The sequence below is a fragment of the Anser brachyrhynchus genome (genome assembly GCF_964034855.1).
Source record: "Anser brachyrhynchus genome assembly, chromosome: 1".
NCBI lineage: Eukaryota > Metazoa > Chordata > Aves > Anseriformes > Anatidae > Anser > Anser brachyrhynchus.
Window position 1 is genome coordinate 189,988,207 of NC_137694.1, and position 16,991 is coordinate 190,005,197.

Below are 16,991 nucleotides of genomic sequence, written 5' to 3' on the forward strand. Positions count from 1 at the left end.
ATACAGGATACAAAATGTACACTGCAAGGGAACAGCAATGACCATCATAACAGAAGAATCTTAATTTGGTCCAACATAGAGACTGACAAAAGAGGAGAACAGCAGAGGAAACAATACCGTACAATTTGCAGGACAATCAATCATTTATAAATTTAAATACACGTTGTTGGTCAGCCTGCCAACTCATGTGATTTTTTGGTCAGCTTCATAATACCTGTTATTTTTTTCTTAAGTCCCAGCCCCTGCAACCTGGTGACTGACTCTCAGAGAGTTTTTGTTTGTTTGTTTTTGGTTGTAGTTTTTTTTTCTTCCATTTTTCCTTTTCCTGATGTTTTCTTATCTCCAGGAAAACAAACAAACAAACAAACAAAAATAGCAAGGTCAGGCTGTACCTTACAGCTACAGAAACTTGAGAAACAATGCAGATGTGCCACGATCTGATTTTAAACCATGATTTTAGTATTCTCAAGGTGGGTTTGAGGGACTGCGTAGGTAACTAGTATTTGGAGTGGTCCAAACCATAGAGATCAAACCTGGCTTTTCCTTTGGGATTCCTTTCAAGTCAAATTCAGGTTCATTTTCTTGTATTCAGGTCGGGTGAACACCACCAGTAGCATTTAATCCCTCTTTCCTGAAGAGCAGCAGCATTGTCAGCAGCATTTCCCTGCTTGTGTTCTCCATGCCCTGAGCCCTGCAGGCAGATGTTGCACACCCAAGTGCTTGGGGACAACAGGGGGGAGCCTGGGGACAGTGGGAGGGATGTGAGGGTCTGAGGCTAGGTCACAGGTACCCAGCCAGGCTCCCTTTGCAATCGGTGCTGGAAGAGACCTGTTGAGAGCAGCTCGCCTGCCCCCGGGTGGGGGGTCCATGTGAGGGGACACCCTGCTTTCCTCCACCTATTGCACAGGGAGCACGGTGCTGAGCATGGTGCAGGGATGGGGACAGCCGCTTGTGTGTTATATGCCGGGAGAGATGTGTCCTCGTGTGCAGAAACAATTCACCACCTGTCTCAGGGGATGGAAGGGTGGGTGAAGGATGGATGGATGGATGGATGGATGGATGGATGGATGGATGGATGGATGGATGGATGGATGGAAGGACGGATGGACAGATGGACGGATGGATGGATGGATGGATGGATGATTCTCTTCTCCCCGTGTTGCCCCAGGTGCCTCTCCATATCCTGGAGTCCAAATAGATGAGGACTTCTGCAGCAGACTAAAGGAAGGCCACAAGGATGAGGGCCCCAGAGCAAGCCACCGAGGAGATGTAAGATGTCTTTCTCTACTTGCTCTGTATCCCTCTGCCTCATAATGTATGAACCTCTGCAAAAAACACTCTACACAAACATACAGGAGAATAACACAATGCAGCCTCATGTCTTCTGCTGCCATGGGCATCTTCTTGCTCTTCCCTTGGGGTCAGAGAGGGTGATCAGCACGATCACCATGGCAGGACCTCTCACCAGTGGGATGTGGACCTGAGCCCAGGTGCTGGGGATCCACAGGTAGTCCCTGCAACGGCAGGGTCAGTGCCATAATGTCCATCCCTGCATGACCAGAACCAGCGTGCAGCTTTGGCTAGCCTGGGCGAGGGCTGCTCCAGCCACAGCTGAAGGAAGAAGGTCATCCGTTCCTTTCCAGGTTTAGCATTTACCGGCACGCGCACAGATAAGTGCTGGAGGAATGTGACATTAGGAACGTTTTCTGAACTTCGGAAGCGGCAGCACAGGCTTCCTTGCAAACATGCTGGTGGTGAGGACCCACCCTTTCCTGGAGCCACTGTCTGGAGGAAGGTGGCGGGGACCTGCAACCTCCCAGCCTGCTTGGTCTGCAGTCTCTCTTAGCGTCACAGCGGTGATGCAGACAGCCCTGCAGGACCCCCCATGACCAGCCAAGTGAGGTCCTGAGTCTGCAGCACCCCACCCCCCCAAGCTGGGATTGCCCTGGCCTCAGCTGTCCCCACAGGGATGGTGAATTTCAGCACACCAAACTTGCACCCTGTGGGGCAAATCACTCAGGAGCATGAGCATATCTACTGGGTTTTACCCCTGCAGGCGAAGCACGTGTACGTCTTCAGTGCCTTTTTGGGTGCTCCCTCATGTCTCAAAATAGCCACACTTGCCAAAAAATAGTTCTGGAAGAAGCAAAAGGAAGCAAGCCAGCCACATCTATCTGGGATTATTACCCATTGGCTAAGTTTATTATCCCAATGACAGTAAATAAGAGTTTGTTGGTGTTTTTTTTTTTTTTTGCTCTTCCACATATTTTATTGCAGGAAGGAAAGCTCGACTCAACCAATACAAGGAAGTGACACATTCGTATAAGTCATCTTAGGATGCCTTAACTTAAACATTGCCAGTTAATAGGTGTTTAATACAAAGGTTTAATGTTTAATTAGGAATAAAAAAAGAAAGTATGACTAGTTGGCTAAATTATTCTTTTGATGTGGTCTTCCTGGTGTCTTGTGAGAAGAAATCCTTTGCTTTGTCTGTGGAAACCTTGCTCTTTTAGTGATGGAGAGCACCTCTGTAAAATCATACGGGTTCAAGAGTTAACTCTGTCGATGAAAAGCCATCAGAATTTGCACTGCCTTGGATCAAATTGAACCCTAACCCCCCACATGCTCATTTTGCTCTTGTCTTCACAGCTACCAAATCATGATGGACTGCTGGCGGAGCAACCCCAATGAGAGGCCGAGGTTCTCTGAGCTGGTGAAGAGGCTGGGCGACCTGCTGCAGGCAAACGTGCAACAGGTATGTGCAGAAAGGCCGTGTGCTGCCTGCCACCCCGTGATCTCAGGAGTAACGCTGTGATTTCCTACCTGCTTTTAGGAGGGCAAGGACTACATACCCCTCGATACCATATTTACAACCAACAGTGGGTTTTCCCCTGCAACTGACCCTTTGTGCAATGAGAAGTTTCCTGTAATGAGCCCAAATTGCAGAAGCACTGAAAACGTCAGGTGAGATAAGCAGGATGAAGAGTTTGTTTGGGTTGGTTTGTTGGTTTGGGCTTGGGTGGGAGAAAACCCCGAGACACAGCAGCTGAGCTTCCCAGCAGTGCTGCTGTCAGGGCCAGACAACGTGGTCCTGGGCTTGGGGAGGGAGGTTGAGGTGGGCTCTGGCCAACAAGCCCAATTGATAAAACAGCCTCAGTGGCTGTTAAGCAAAAACTGAAAGAAACACAGAAATAACCAGCGCTTCCTGCTCGTGCACCTCATGCTCTCACCAAAAGTTGTCTTCCTCTTTTTGTTCAACAGATATATAAACACGTTCAAAATAAAACCACCCCAGCGTATAAAGACATTTGAAGAGCTTCCCATCAAGGAAACGCTTGTATTTAACGTAAGTGACTCTTGGCCAAGTGATAGACAATTGATTATTTATTTATTTTTGTGTGACAGATTTACACAAAGAGAATCAAGAAGGGGTTCTACTGCTTTGCAGCCTCTACTGATCTGAGGTGCAGGATCAGCTGTGTTTGCACACAAGCAGTTATACACACTGCGAGGTGGGAAAGGCACGGTGGTGCTCTCAAGGTTGACCTAGTGGCTGGTCAGGCCCTCACCTTGCTTATAGGCACATTTCTTTTAACATTCGTTATCTGCACTAATGGCATGTGTTTGATGCACTCCAAAACAAGGGCAGTTTGGAAAACCAACTGGAAAACCTCCTGAGTAAGAATCAAATCTGTAAAAGTAGCTTAATACAGCCTAATAGGGCTTCATTTCTGTTTTTTCCAAGGACTACCAAGCAGACAGCGGGATGGTGCTGCCCTCAGAAGAGCTGAAACGCTTCACTTGGACAGGCAGCAAGCAGAAGCGGACACTCTTTGGGTCTGTATTTTATGTTCCCTTCTCCTCATGTTAGAGGGCAAAGGAGGACTCAGGGTCTTTGTGCTGAATCAGGCCTAATGAAAGCAGCTGAGGTGCCCCCAGGCCTTTAAAAGGCTCTTGCTCAGATGTCTTCATCACAGGATGTTTGAGGTTGGAAGGGACCTCTGGAGGTCATTCTGGTCCAACCCCTGCTCAAGCAGTTGAGTCCGAGTGTGAGACTCCTGTGTTCAGTTGAGTCAAGAATCAACAAGCTCCTACCACCCTCCATATGCCTCAGAGGAAACAAATAGCCCACAGCCCCTTCAATGCCCATCGCCTCTAGGATTTATTAGCTCTCTGTTGATCACCTTCATGCCAGGCTGGGCAGGCGAGTGCCAAGGAGCAGAAGTGGAGGCAGAGTTGGGAGGCTGCAGGAAAGCAGCCCCTGGCAAGGGGAAGGAGGAACGTGTGGCTGTGGAAGCTCTGCGGTCATTCCTGCGTGTCCCCAAGGGCACCCCAGCTGGGACAAGGCTCCCAGCGCTTGTTGTTGCCCTCCTTTTCCATGACTCAGCTAAGCACGGCCCATTTAACACCCATGGGCTCAGGATGCTGAAGTGGCAACTTTACAATAGATGGATGTGAGGGCCTCATTTCTCTTCCTGCCTTTAAGCACTTTAATATATTGGCCACCTTCCTCCACCTAATTCCTGACAGCTACCCAAGGGCTGTGCTAAGAAACGTGCTGAGAGCTCTCTGCAAGTGGGAAATATTTATGTTCTCGATGCTGGCTGTCTTAGCTCCCAGGCCTCATGAAGCCAGCAGCACCATGGCCTGCTTGAGCTCACTGCTCATGGCTGGGCCAGGGGTGGCCCAGCTCCATCCCACCGCTCCTCTCAGGCTGGCAGGACGTCAAGGCCATCTTTGCTGTTCCAAACCTGTCACCGGCCCGCAGCTGGGCAGGCCAGGCGGCACGGTATTGTCTCGGTATTGTCTCAGTGAACAATTGCGGACGGCTGAAACGTGCCATCAAGGCAGGGAGGCCTCGCTTCGAGAAAAATTGCAGTGACTAAGAGGGCGTTGGTTACACACAGAGAGCCACACGTGTGAGAGCAAGCACATGGGCCCGCTCGCACAGCCAAAATACACGGTGTGACAGGGACACGTGCTGCTGGCAGACATCTGCAATGGCAGCACTGCTGGTGCGGGGCAAGGCCAGGGCAACATGAGCCCCCACAAACAAGCACAGGAGAGTACCTTGTGCTTTGATTTTTTTGAGATAGTTTTCCATACATTCCTTGGAGATGCTGGGTATTACCAAGCTAGGAACACACACGGGTGTTACAAGGCTCCTGAGGATGCAATGTCGTCCTGAAGTGGTTTAACCCATTTTTTTCCTCTCTGTAAATGTGACGTAAATGTAAACATGAAGGCTGCTGTCAGCCGCAGGGACAACATGGTGACATCCCCCTATGAAACACATGAATCGCCTTTTTCTTTGTGTGGCACAGAAGGCATGAAGCCCCCAGCATCGCTCTGGAATGGCTTTAAGGAGACTTTTCAGCTGCATAAGGAAAAGGAATGCTTGGGTGGGGAAAAAAAATTGAACTCAGCAGTGGCTGCTAGAATGTAAATCCTCAGGGAAACAGAGCAGTTGGCTGAGAACGCACAAGGTCATCTGGCCTGCAAGCTAAACAAGCATTGCTGTAGTGTTACAGCCAAAAAGCATTCACATATCAGTGACCCTATGGTGTGCACACATTCCTAAAAGTTTCAGCTTCCTAGCTAAGCATCCTCTAATTAGGCCAAGCTGGAACAGCAAATAAATACCCCCTGAACACTAGACAAGGTAGAGTGCAAGGTAGTAAGCTGATCTAACCCAATGCATAGTCCTACCTCTTCCTTTGCATCTCAAGCATCCCACCCTGTGGTCCTGTCCTCTCTCCAGCTCAGGTCACTGGATTATTAGAAGAATAACCCTAAAATAGACTCTGAGCTAGCATTAGCGGCTCATGGTCAGAGCAGCCAGTGCCAGGATGAGGAAGGGGTCACCCTTCTTACCAGCAGGTAACAGTTAGGCCACATTCACTACAATGCCTGGCCACTCCAGAGCACTCGCTATCACACTCCCCCAACCTCAACACTTATGTTTAGAACACAGATGCAGACAAATGCACTCTCAGGAGCAGCTGTGCCCTTGCTGCTCCCAGCTCGCCTGCTCTGGGGCAGGCTGGCCAGGCTCACAGCATGGTAGCACCAAGCCCTGCATTTCTCTGTTGGCTGCCATGCTTCCCAGGACACAGTGATTGAGATCTGCATGCTTTTTTCTTAGTCTGAAGTGCCTGAAATAGCATGCAAGCCAGGCAGATAGGGTGGTGTTTTGATAACAACCCAAGCATGCCTGGAGTGTGGTGTCAGAGGACCAAGTAGCAGGGCCAAGCCTGATGTGACAGCGCTGAAGCACTGCCTAGGGTGGAGGGAGCCAAAGCTGTTGCATCTTACCTGTGCTGCTTCGTGGACACCAGTGCTGGACTGAGAAGTCCCCAAGAGTGCACACAGGGCTTGTCTCACATAAAACTCATCAGTTGACTCCATGCTCATGACTCCCCAAGTATGACCTCAGTGTGAACAACCAGAGGCAGGCCCCTGGGGACAGCTGGGACTCAGCTGACAGCACGGAGGTACCCAGCTGACTATGGCCAGTCCCCTTCCTCCTGCTTCTAACACTGTGTAGGGGAAGGTATCAGCATGCAAAGCTCCCCCTTGGTTTTACCCCATCCTGCTACAGGAAACGAGCATCTCCCCAAGCCCTGGTGAGCCCCTCAGGCCCAAGTGGCAGGCAGGAGCACAACTACTGACATGGTGGCTGCATGCTTTGGACTTGTTATTGCCATTGAGATGAAAAAAGGTGTTCACGTGAACAGCATTAAGAGAGAAGTCTTTCCTAATGTAAGGCCTCAAGTGATGTGATTTCAGTGGAAAGGTTTGGGGGACAAAGAAAGAGCAATCTTCTGAGCTCTTCTCCTTTGCAAGTGAATGGGATCCTACCCACGCCTCTTATCTAACTTTTCAGTGTTGGTGAAAAAGCCCAACCCATGTTAAGCCAAAATCCTTGGGCTGGAACAAGCATCTCAAAAGCCACAGCCAACCTCCCACCTCAGCAAATTCCTAAATGCAGACTGTCAGGAAAGCAGCAGCAATTCCCTCCAGCAAATAATCCCAATTAAAACCCAAGTAGACACCTTCCAATTTACAGAGTGGAAATAAAATAGTCCACAGCTAAAGAAGCCTGACTACAGATGCCAAACCCTGCAGGCTGAGCACTGCCTGTGGGAGCGTGTGCCCAGGTACACCAGTGCACTCACGGTGAAACGAATAGCTGCAGCTCTACTAGCATAAAGGTTTGTTAATTAGCCTAAGGAGAAGCCAAGCCTAATACTGAAACTTTACTCTAGCTCCATAACATGATACTACCTCAGGCCTTTTAGCTGGCCTTGAGATATAAGGTACTGTTCGTTAAAGCGTTAATCTTTCCAAATATACTAGGTCTATAACGACAAAACATTAGTCCATGGCTGCAAGAAAACTCATTCTCATGGTGCAAAAGCCTGGTGAGAAATAAAAGGATCAAAGCATGATGATTTTAAGGCTCATAACTTAGCACGTATGTTGTACTTCTGCCAGCCCACCGCTCCCTAAGACTCGACAATTGCAATGTAAATCATGGAAGCATTTCTTTATAAAACCATTTTAAAATGTCCATTGAGGCTGTGACTAACCTTGTCACGCAGTTATGGAATTTATCCCACAGCAATTACTTGCCATCTGCCAACAGATTCAATATAAAAATATGGGATGCATCTGCAATCCTCATCATGAGGACTCCTCCTCATGAACCCCATCCGTCTACAAACAAACGTAATGGGGTGGTCTGCTTGGGAGGGCCCTTCAATTTCCTACAGTAGGCAGAGCCCTTATTCCTTACAAAGCACAAAGGCTTGTGAGTTCAAGATTCGAGAAAGCGTGAAATCTAAGAGAAAGTGGTACTTCTCCATTTCCTAATCTGTGCTGCGCTACTAGCTCTGTACTTCATTTAAAGATCAAACAGTGCAAATTAAAATTAAAAGCAAAATGCTGGGCTCGCAAAGTCTCACCAGATGTTCTGACTGCATTCTCTGGAATTCAAGACTGCCAATGTTCCTGACCTTACAAAGGGAGAGGGCCAGTGTCCAGGAACTTATAAACATGAAGGGTACCTTATTTTAGGTACTAGTCCAACATAGGTTTAACTTGGGATCGGGGATTTCACATTTAACCAATGATGAAAAGTGTCCCGTCTTGTCATATGTCTGCAGCTAAGGCTTCAGTATCTAAGTTCAATGTTCAGTGGTGTGAGAATTGTCTCTGTCTTAAGCGTCTTCATTATTTGAAAGAGCCCTTTTAAGCACTGCACTCTCAGAATAAGGGTGAGAAAGTGCTGCAAAATAAACAGTGTCTTAAGGAGTGGCTAAGCTGAGAAGGCATTTAATACCACAACTGCTGTTATAAAGGGCATTTTATAAAAGCCTACAAGATAACTGGTCCTTTGCAGGACAGGAACACACTAATTAAAACCAGGAGCTCACAGGTGCTGCTGAGAGCAGGCTAAGATAGGAGATACCTGGATCTTTTGCCCTTTCTCAAAAGCACTGGTCACTTGTCTTAAAAATTCATCGCAGCATTAGGCTCTTGATAACTCTACGGTAGTAGCTTTCTGCTTTTAACACATGGCTTGAGACCTTTCATTACTTCGATCCTCCTGGTCAAACAACACCCCCAGTTCCCTTACAGAGAACATTTAAGTATGGAGACCCCTTTAGGACCCACAGCCCAGCAGCAGGGCAGGTGCTGGACACTCCACACTACTCAACCCTGCAGTGAAGTTTCACGCCCCAGCACCAGCCACAAATGAGCACTAGAGGTTAGGGCGAGTGCTCGGATATTCCCCTGTAAGCACCAAGTCTGTAATACAATGACCACAATCACTTTATTAAGGATGTTCAGTCACAGCATTTCTGCTCAGAAAGAGACTCAAGGGGGACACAGAAGGGCTCTTTCAGTGCTCCGTTCTCCTCTTCCATTGAGCAATCCCATCTGCATCAATGCTGTTTCTTTCCCTCATCTGAGAATAAACAAAGCTGCTACTTGTGATGTGGTTTGCTCAAGTCATGAAAACAAAACGTCAGCACATGTTAAATGTGCTAACAGTGATGCTGCTCTATTTCAGTGTGAAAGGTGCCAGCAGGAGCAAGGAGTCGGTGCTTTCTGGAATGACAAAGCCGAGAAGCTTCTGCAGTTTCAGTTGTGACCAACTCAGCAACCCCAAGCGAAGATACACTTACGGCAATGCAGTGCTGGAGAAAATGAAAGCATGCCACTCTCCCCCTCCTGACTACAATTCAGTGGTCCATTACTCTCAGCCGCCTGTTTAAGTCATCTGGGCCAAGATTTAATATGCATTTAATGCAAACAGGTTTTTCTAAAAACAATGTCAGTTTAAAAAATTATCCTGAAGTTTAAGAAGTTATCATTGGCTTAGTCTCAACGATCTGCGTTTCTACAGACTGCAACAAGCATATACAAAACATAGCAGAATACTAATGCTTAGGCCTTGACTTTCCCAATGCTGAACTCCAGAAGCTGTCAGTAAAATTGCCCAGCGCTTCTGAAAACCATAATTGTTATCATTACTGAAAGAAAACAGTTCACCATTCGGTCCCTGGCAGCAGGATGGTAGGTGATGCTGCACTAACCCAGACTCTGGCACACAGCACTGGGGTCCTGGTCAGGAGAGGCAGCTGGGATGAGCCCACAGTGTACGGCACCTTGGAATTGGTGCTGTATTGCTTGGGCCTATGGTGAGGCTACTTGTGTAGTGCTGAAAAATGAAGGAGGCTCTGAGAAAAGGAAAAACAACAGAACACACCACACTGTACAGTTTTTAGTGAAAATTCCGCCTTGAGAAACTTGGTGGAAGGACAGTCAGGGATGAGGCACTACATGGGTCTTACTGCTTTGGATGACAAAAGACATAGGGAGTTCTGTGAGGCAAGAGTTTCAAGCACATCTTACAAAACACAACTTGCAAGGATACAAAAGAACTCAGGTCAGAGTCGGTGCTGCCGTAACAGGGAATGCAGACCAATTCCCTTTGGTCAAGGCTGCTGCAATCAGGTCAACAGTCTTGAAGATTTGCACTTTGTCAATACGCCAACATACACACACTGGAAACAAACAAGCTAGATATGTTAAAGCCAAGCTCCGTCCATGAAACTTTGTGGACTTTCTAACACTGCACTGATTATATTCTATTTATGAGAATCTGTCCAAACGGACAGTATGGCTATTAAACTGCATATATTTTAAACAAAGTATTGATTAATAGAGAGCGTGAAGGGAATACTTAGAAATAGCACGGCAATCTCTTTGGAAAGTTTGGGCAGCTTTTCTATGAAGACAGTTGAACTTCTAGGTTAGTTAACAGTATGTATGTACAGGAGTAAAAATGTATCATTGATTTGTAAGACTTTTGTATAGCATCTCAGAAAGGACATGAATGCTCTCTGTTTGGGATGTGTGGGGGATGCATTATCCCCTTTCATCTTTAAATACAATATTAAGGAGGATTTGGCCATTTAACACAACAGCATGGATGTCTTCTGAATCAACTACTGCCCAATCTGTTTTTTGTGTTCCACTATAAATATATATATTAAAATGCTACATATGTGATTGACCTCTTAAAACTCAGTTTAAGAACTGTGAATTTAACCCACTAACAGACAGAGGGAAATGAGCTTTTGCATATTTACAAAGAAAAATGATCTTGTATATGCAAGTAAAAGAAATATGTACCGCCACTTCTAAGCTAAATATCAATTCTAGATCTTCCTTCCCAAGAGATCACCAGTTTTAAATACACCATATTGCACTGTCTCTTGCTGGTAAAGTGTATTTGATTTTGATCAAAACAAATGGAATGGGAGAGAACTGTTTCTTAGTTCCATTTCAGCAATAGTCATTATGGGATAATGCATCTCTGAAAGGAAGTGTTTGCACAATGTAAATATATAAATATGCTTTTTGTGCATAAATATTTAAGAAAACTGGACTACAAAGATTACTTTTATATGAACCCCCTAAGTTTCTTTGGATGTGAATAACTCCTTTTATCTTGCATTTTCTGTCTTCATATAATGCATTTGACTACTAAACTCATACAAATAAAGTTTGCTTTTTCAAAGAATGCGCACAGTTCTGCCCACTTGGTTAACCCAGTATCAAAGGTTACTGCAACAGACAATTCAGCTCTGGACAGCCCTCTCACATCAAATGTACCAGTTTTGTGAGAAACAGGAATGTGGAATAATTGCACTGAAGGCACACTTCTTGAACAAAGTGGATACAGTGATGGATAGTTGTGCTGCTCCTCGTGAGAGTGAAATCCACTAAATTCAGCATATTTAAGAAATGTTTACTGCTGTCTGGAGGCCAAAAAAAACCAAACTCTGCCTCTAGGAGAGCCAAGGTTTCATGGTAGGGGAATTAAAAATTGCCGTTCCCAAATATCCACTCAATTACTCACCTTCTGGTCACAGTCCTGCAGCTAGAAGATCTGGTACAGATGAAAGGACAGCAAACAAAGCCAGGTTTCATGAATAAAGCCTGTTCCAAACCAACTATGATACAAGCTAGCAGCTCAGGCCTGGTAGATGTTCCCTTCTTCACAGACCCACCTGAGACCTAAATCCCCAGCCACGATGGCACAACCTGGAGAAGCTGCCTCCACTGAGGTGTTCCATCAAGGGCTCTCTGCCATATCTCATTTTATGGCCTGAGGGTAACTCTAAGCCACACTGTAAATACACTGATACAGAAGTGCTGGAAGGAAGCAGAGATGAAGTTTTCCTTGGACACAGAACCTAACAGCATTACCTACTACTGTAGGATATTCTGCATCCATTGCTGCACATTACTAAAGACAGACTGTAGAATAGGTAAGAGCACCAATCAAACTTACCCCAGCTTTAGTCTCCATGTAATAAAACTTCTAGAAACTGCAATTTAAGGGATAATGACTCCATATTAAATTAATACAAAAAGTATCGACTATTTCACATATATTGCACAATGTTTTGTGTTATACATGCAGTCAGGATTGGATGGGTATAAAAGATCTTACCTATGCAGGTCAACAATACAGAAATAATTCTGGGCAATGAAACTGTTGATTACTCCACATGCAAATTCTCAAGAGAAATTAATATTTTTTGCTATTGAGCAAAAAAGGTCAATAGACTTGGAATTAAAATACTTTCTAGTGGAGTTTTCTAAATTAAGGCTTGTCTAGTAACACTGAGCTGATCTGATAGAATTAGATGGACTTTACCTGGGAGTTAAGGAAATGTATATTAGTATGATTCAAGTAAACAGCATCTGTAAGTTTTAGGGTATCTGATGTATATCTGATGATGCATACTCTAAGTGGCCTTTAAGTGGCAAGCACTAAACATTCTTTGTGAAGCATAATTTTTTTTAAATTTGCATTGGAGACACTGAACACAAGATATACAATTAAATGAAATACAATTTCAGCATTAAAGTTGAAAACCCCCGTATCCAACTTCAATACTTCATGTTGTTAAAATAAGGCTACATTATTTCTGGTATTCTTTATTAAAAATACTGCTGTACACATGAAGAATGAAAACAGGATTAAAGATGAGTAACACATATTGGGATCATGGCATTAGAACTTAACATACCGGTGCTTTTTAGGGGAAGCAGTTGACACCTGAATTACTGAAACAAGGGCAAATCAAAAAATACATAGGTACCCTCAACAAAATATTTACAATATAGTAAATACAGCAACAAAATTTAAAACAGGTACAAAAAATTAAGATGACCAACATCACATGATTTTAAAGGTTGTCCCTTCTGTGCTTTTAGCTGTAAAAATAGGAAGGTCAGAATTAAATTTCCCATCTGGGACGGCACATCCTGGTGGCTCTTCTTTATAAATACATATACACAATTCTTCCTATGAATGGATCAAACTACATCTTTAGGACAACCTTCTAAATGGAATTAAAATGGGGCAGAAGAGCTCTCCCCCAAAAAACACCCAAGCTGAACTTCAGACTGTTCAAATCATTCCCAAATACAGACCAAATGAAATAAATAGAAAACAAAGCTCAACTTTTTTTTATTTTATGCATCACCTGACACCAAATATTTTCTGGCTGACATTTATGTATGAAAACTTATTAGCTGTCTACCTTTTTATTTTTAAACCAAGTCCTGAGGTTATTAGGGGCTGAAGCAAACTGACATTATGCAAATACACACAGGTTTGCAATTTAGACATGTCTTGCAGAGGGTGGTTTGCTGGTCTAAAAAGGATGAGAATTCAAGCCCTATTTTACCCCTGCCTTACACTTTCACAAAATATTGGTCCACAAATTAAATTTTCAAAGGTTCCCAAACCCCACAACTGAACAGATGATCCCCTTTCATTTTCAAAGAAAACAATACTGGAAAAAACCTCAGCCCGCTTATAAATTAAGCATTTCATATTTCTTCTAGAATACAAGTACTTCTTTTTTGTACAAAAGAATTACAATATGATTTGTCAAAAAACATATAAAAGACAGCTGCTCTTCCTCAAATACATGAGCTAATGATAAAAGACTGTTTTGCATGTTCACTTTTCAAAGTTCCTGTTCCTTTTACATTAAAAAGAACATTCTGGCAACTGTTATCGTTTGAATATTAAACATTATGTTCCTTTTAAAATTCATTCGATCAAATGCAACAATAATCGATCTTTAAACTCAACAACTGATGCTACCTAATGTGGATTCAACCACATTTGCTAAAATGTGTAAAGCATGTCCCTAGTCTTCAAAGCTTTCGAAGTGAAGAGAGTTGCTTTTCTTGCTGCAAGTCTCAAGGCGGAGAATCATTTTAAAGCTTATAAAAGTGGACAGAGAAATATTAAAAACTTCTCTGAAAACTACAAATATTGAGAATTATTAAAATTGATGCCAGTAACATCAGTTGCAAGTGCTTAAGAGTCTGTCCTGACCTTTTGAGTTTCCACATTTTCTTCATGGTGAGCACCCAGTGCTATTAAAACATTCAGTGCTGGGAAAGAATAGATACAGTCTTCACTACTGCTTTAAGAAAGAAAATTCCTACGTATTTGGCAGTCTTCAGTATCAAAGTGTAGGTGTTTAACTAGAAATCCCATGAATACCCAAGTTTGGAGAGAACTGCATGTCCAAATATTAGAAAGGTAATTGAGGAGGAAAATTCCAGACTTTTGAGACTGAATTACTTCAGGAATATTCATGTGTTGAGTATTATCAAAAGTAATATTACTTTGGGCTAAGCAGTGACTGCAAAGGCACAGCAGATCATTATCCCTCCAGATTCAGGCTGTAAAACTTGAAAAGCTCTTGATGCCAGACAACTGCTGTGTTTAGTTAATCTTCTTTTAACAGTGTCTTTGTATCTGTATCCAGTGTAGCGTACCATAATAAAGCTGTGGTTCAAAGAACAGAACTTTATACAAAAATTATACTGTAAATAACCTAAGTAATACACTCCTGAAACTTCAGGCATTTAAACACAATTTCTTTTTTAAAAAAAATCTATTAAAAAAATTGCATAAATGTAAATGCTTCTGACTAGCAGGAAAACATACAAACAGTTTTTTAAAAGGCGCTGGTTGTGTTTAGAGCAAATTTGATATGCTCCTTAAATTATAGATGTTTCCCATGATGCTATTTTCGTCACTTCGCTTAGACAAAGTTTAAATCAAATGATGGGACTTTTTTTTTTTAAAGGAGGGAGGGGGGGTCAATTCATTGATACTTCAACTTGATCGATTTTTACGTTTCATCTTCTTTTTCTTGAGCTAACAGTGGGTGGCATACAGAGCTTGCATACAACACACTTTTACAGAGGTTACGAACTAAACAGTAATTAATAGAACATAATTTCTATTAAATTATTTACCTGGTCCTTTATGCTATTCTGGGTGCAAATAATATCAAAAATGAATAAATTTTGCTTTATCCTCAGTGACAAAAATGTATCCCAGAAATGTCCTTGCAAAGAGTTTCCCTTAAGTATACAATGTGGCAAAACTTCAGAGATCAGAAAAGTCTTAAAAAATTAAAATTAGTGCATATACAAGTGGAAAAAATAAAAGCAGGAACATCATGCACCTGATGTGTTCCTTAATCTAAAATAAATTCTTCACAGATAAAGCCTCCAATGGCAGCCTTAGCTCTAGGATAAGTGAAACATTCTTCCCTTCAAGTAACAGTGTACCTGACTGAAGTGCAAGCAGCTTTGCTCATCTCCTGTTTGTTTCCCAAATGTGAAATGAGATGACAACAACAATTCAGCTGTAGTGCAATTTGCTATTTGTTAAGTTCCTCAGCAATGTCCTGCATGCTTTCAGCAAATACTACAACTGACCATTTGCGGCTGCAATCAGTTCTTGAAAAGTATTTTCAAAGCAGCGTTTTAAATCGCTGTAAGTTACCACAAGTACACTCTTCTCATCTCTGGAAATGAGGCTTATTTTTTCTGGCACACCAGCATCTAACTGTAACAAGAATGCAAAAGATAAAATAAAAGAAGTGTGAAAGAAATGGCAAAACATTTCCCCGATAACAAAAACAATCAATTTTTTGGCAAGTATACTGTTTTGGCGCAGCACAGATCTGTTAACACAAAAAGAAAGGATCTGAGTTGCACCAAAACTATGTACCTGGCAAAAAAAAAAATCGAGACATTTTGGTCTTAACCTGATGGACATCCCCCACCTGTGGACTACATTAATGTTTTTTTCCCTTTCCATAATGCTAATAATTCTGCAATACTATCTTATCTCCCCCTGTATAGAAAACCTAGCATAATTTCCTGGTACCTCCTGATGAACAAAAACACTTCTGACATTATATTTGCACATAATCCACTACACTTGCATGTAAGATCCACAAGCCTCCTAGTAGGGTAGGTAGTTTACTTCTTGTCCATTCTGAAAATGAATTAATGGATGGACCAGCCCCAAGTACTCAGAACAATGGTAGACACCCAAACCTAAATTTTTTGGCAGTACTGGAAACAAACTAGATTCTAAGCCTTCTGTACAGTAAATTTCTTCCCTTATTCTAAGAAAAAGATTGCCTAGTTACAGTCCATAATGAACAATTCAGGCCTAAAGATTAAAATTTGTTCCACATTTATTTTCAGATTTTGTTCTGACTTCTCAAATTCACTAATAAAGTAACAGAAGAACTGAGTTGCACGATCTTCCAAGTGACTGCCATGCAACTACTGTCACTAATGTTTGGTGACAATTGTCTGTAACAGATGCAGAAGTGCTTTTGTCATGAAATTTAGAAAACGAAGCTCCACAAATGGTGTTATCTTCCTTATGGAAGCTGCTGAATTCCTATTATTAAAAAGTTTCGGGAACAAGATAGAAAAGCAGTGATTTGGGAGGCATGTATATACGTTACACTACATACATTAGAGATGTACTACAAAGTCTTAATTTGGAACAGTATAATATGCTGTGCACCAAAGTCCCTTCCAATGCTAGCTTATGACCTCACTTTTCAAGAAATGTTCAGTGGAGAACTGACTCTTACAATGAGAAACTTGCGTAGCTGTTTTAGTTGATATTTCCAAATACTTTACACTATAAACTTTCATGTTCCCATACAGAAGGTAGGACAGAGGCAAGTGGGATATGATACTGTTGAGACAATCTTTGGAAATACAGTCCCAGCAGGATAAAGTAAGTGTATTGTAATGTTGCACTGAATAGCAGAAAAGCAATTAGATTTGGCACGGAGATGTTGGTTGCTGTCTGGAGCAATGTAGCAAGTTAGAAACTGCTTGCATTTGTCTTCTAAAAATAACACTCTGATCATAACCTTAAAAGCTGGAACCTCCCAGATCTAAAGCTTCTGCTTTGTGAGTATTTTCAGAAGGACAAAAGAAAGCCAATTAGCTTTTAGTTTTGGTAGAGTAGGATAAAATCACATATCTTTTTCCATTACCCATTACAAAATAATGGTGTGTGAGAAATTGTTTGCTATTCACATTATAAT

General features: G+C 42.9%; 2 protein-coding genes across 9 annotated transcripts in view; one reads left to right on the plus strand and one right to left on the minus strand.

Annotated features, from left to right (window-relative positions):
* Positions 1 to 11,095, plus strand: part of FLT1 (fms related receptor tyrosine kinase 1) — a 108,953-nt gene extending 97,858 nt beyond the window's left edge. Inside the window, 7 exon segments of the mRNA XM_080560893.1 lie at positions 1,169 to 1,230; positions 1,232 to 1,269; positions 2,650 to 2,755; positions 2,834 to 2,964; positions 3,262 to 3,346; positions 3,746 to 3,837; positions 9,080 to 11,095. Coding sequence (XP_080417019.1) covers positions 1,169 to 1,230; positions 1,232 to 1,269; positions 2,650 to 2,755; positions 2,834 to 2,964; positions 3,262 to 3,346; positions 3,746 to 3,837; positions 9,080 to 9,284 — 719 coding nt within the window. The 3' untranslated portion in view covers positions 9,285 to 11,095.
* Positions 11,096 to 12,505: 1,410 nt separating this feature from the next.
* The window catches only part of PAN3 (poly(A) specific ribonuclease subunit PAN3), an 81,515-nt gene continuing 77,029 nt past the window's right edge, over positions 12,506 to 16,991 (minus strand). For all 8 annotated transcript variants that reach the window (XR_013940701.1, XM_080560912.1, XM_080560913.1 and 5 more), the window contains one exon: positions 12,506 to 15,475. Coding sequence is in view for 6 of the 8 variants with exons in the window: in XM_080560913.1 (XP_080417039.1) it covers positions 15,335 to 15,475 (141 nt within the window). In the remaining 2 variants the exon portion in view is untranslated. The remainder of the gene's footprint in view (positions 15,476 to 16,991) is intronic.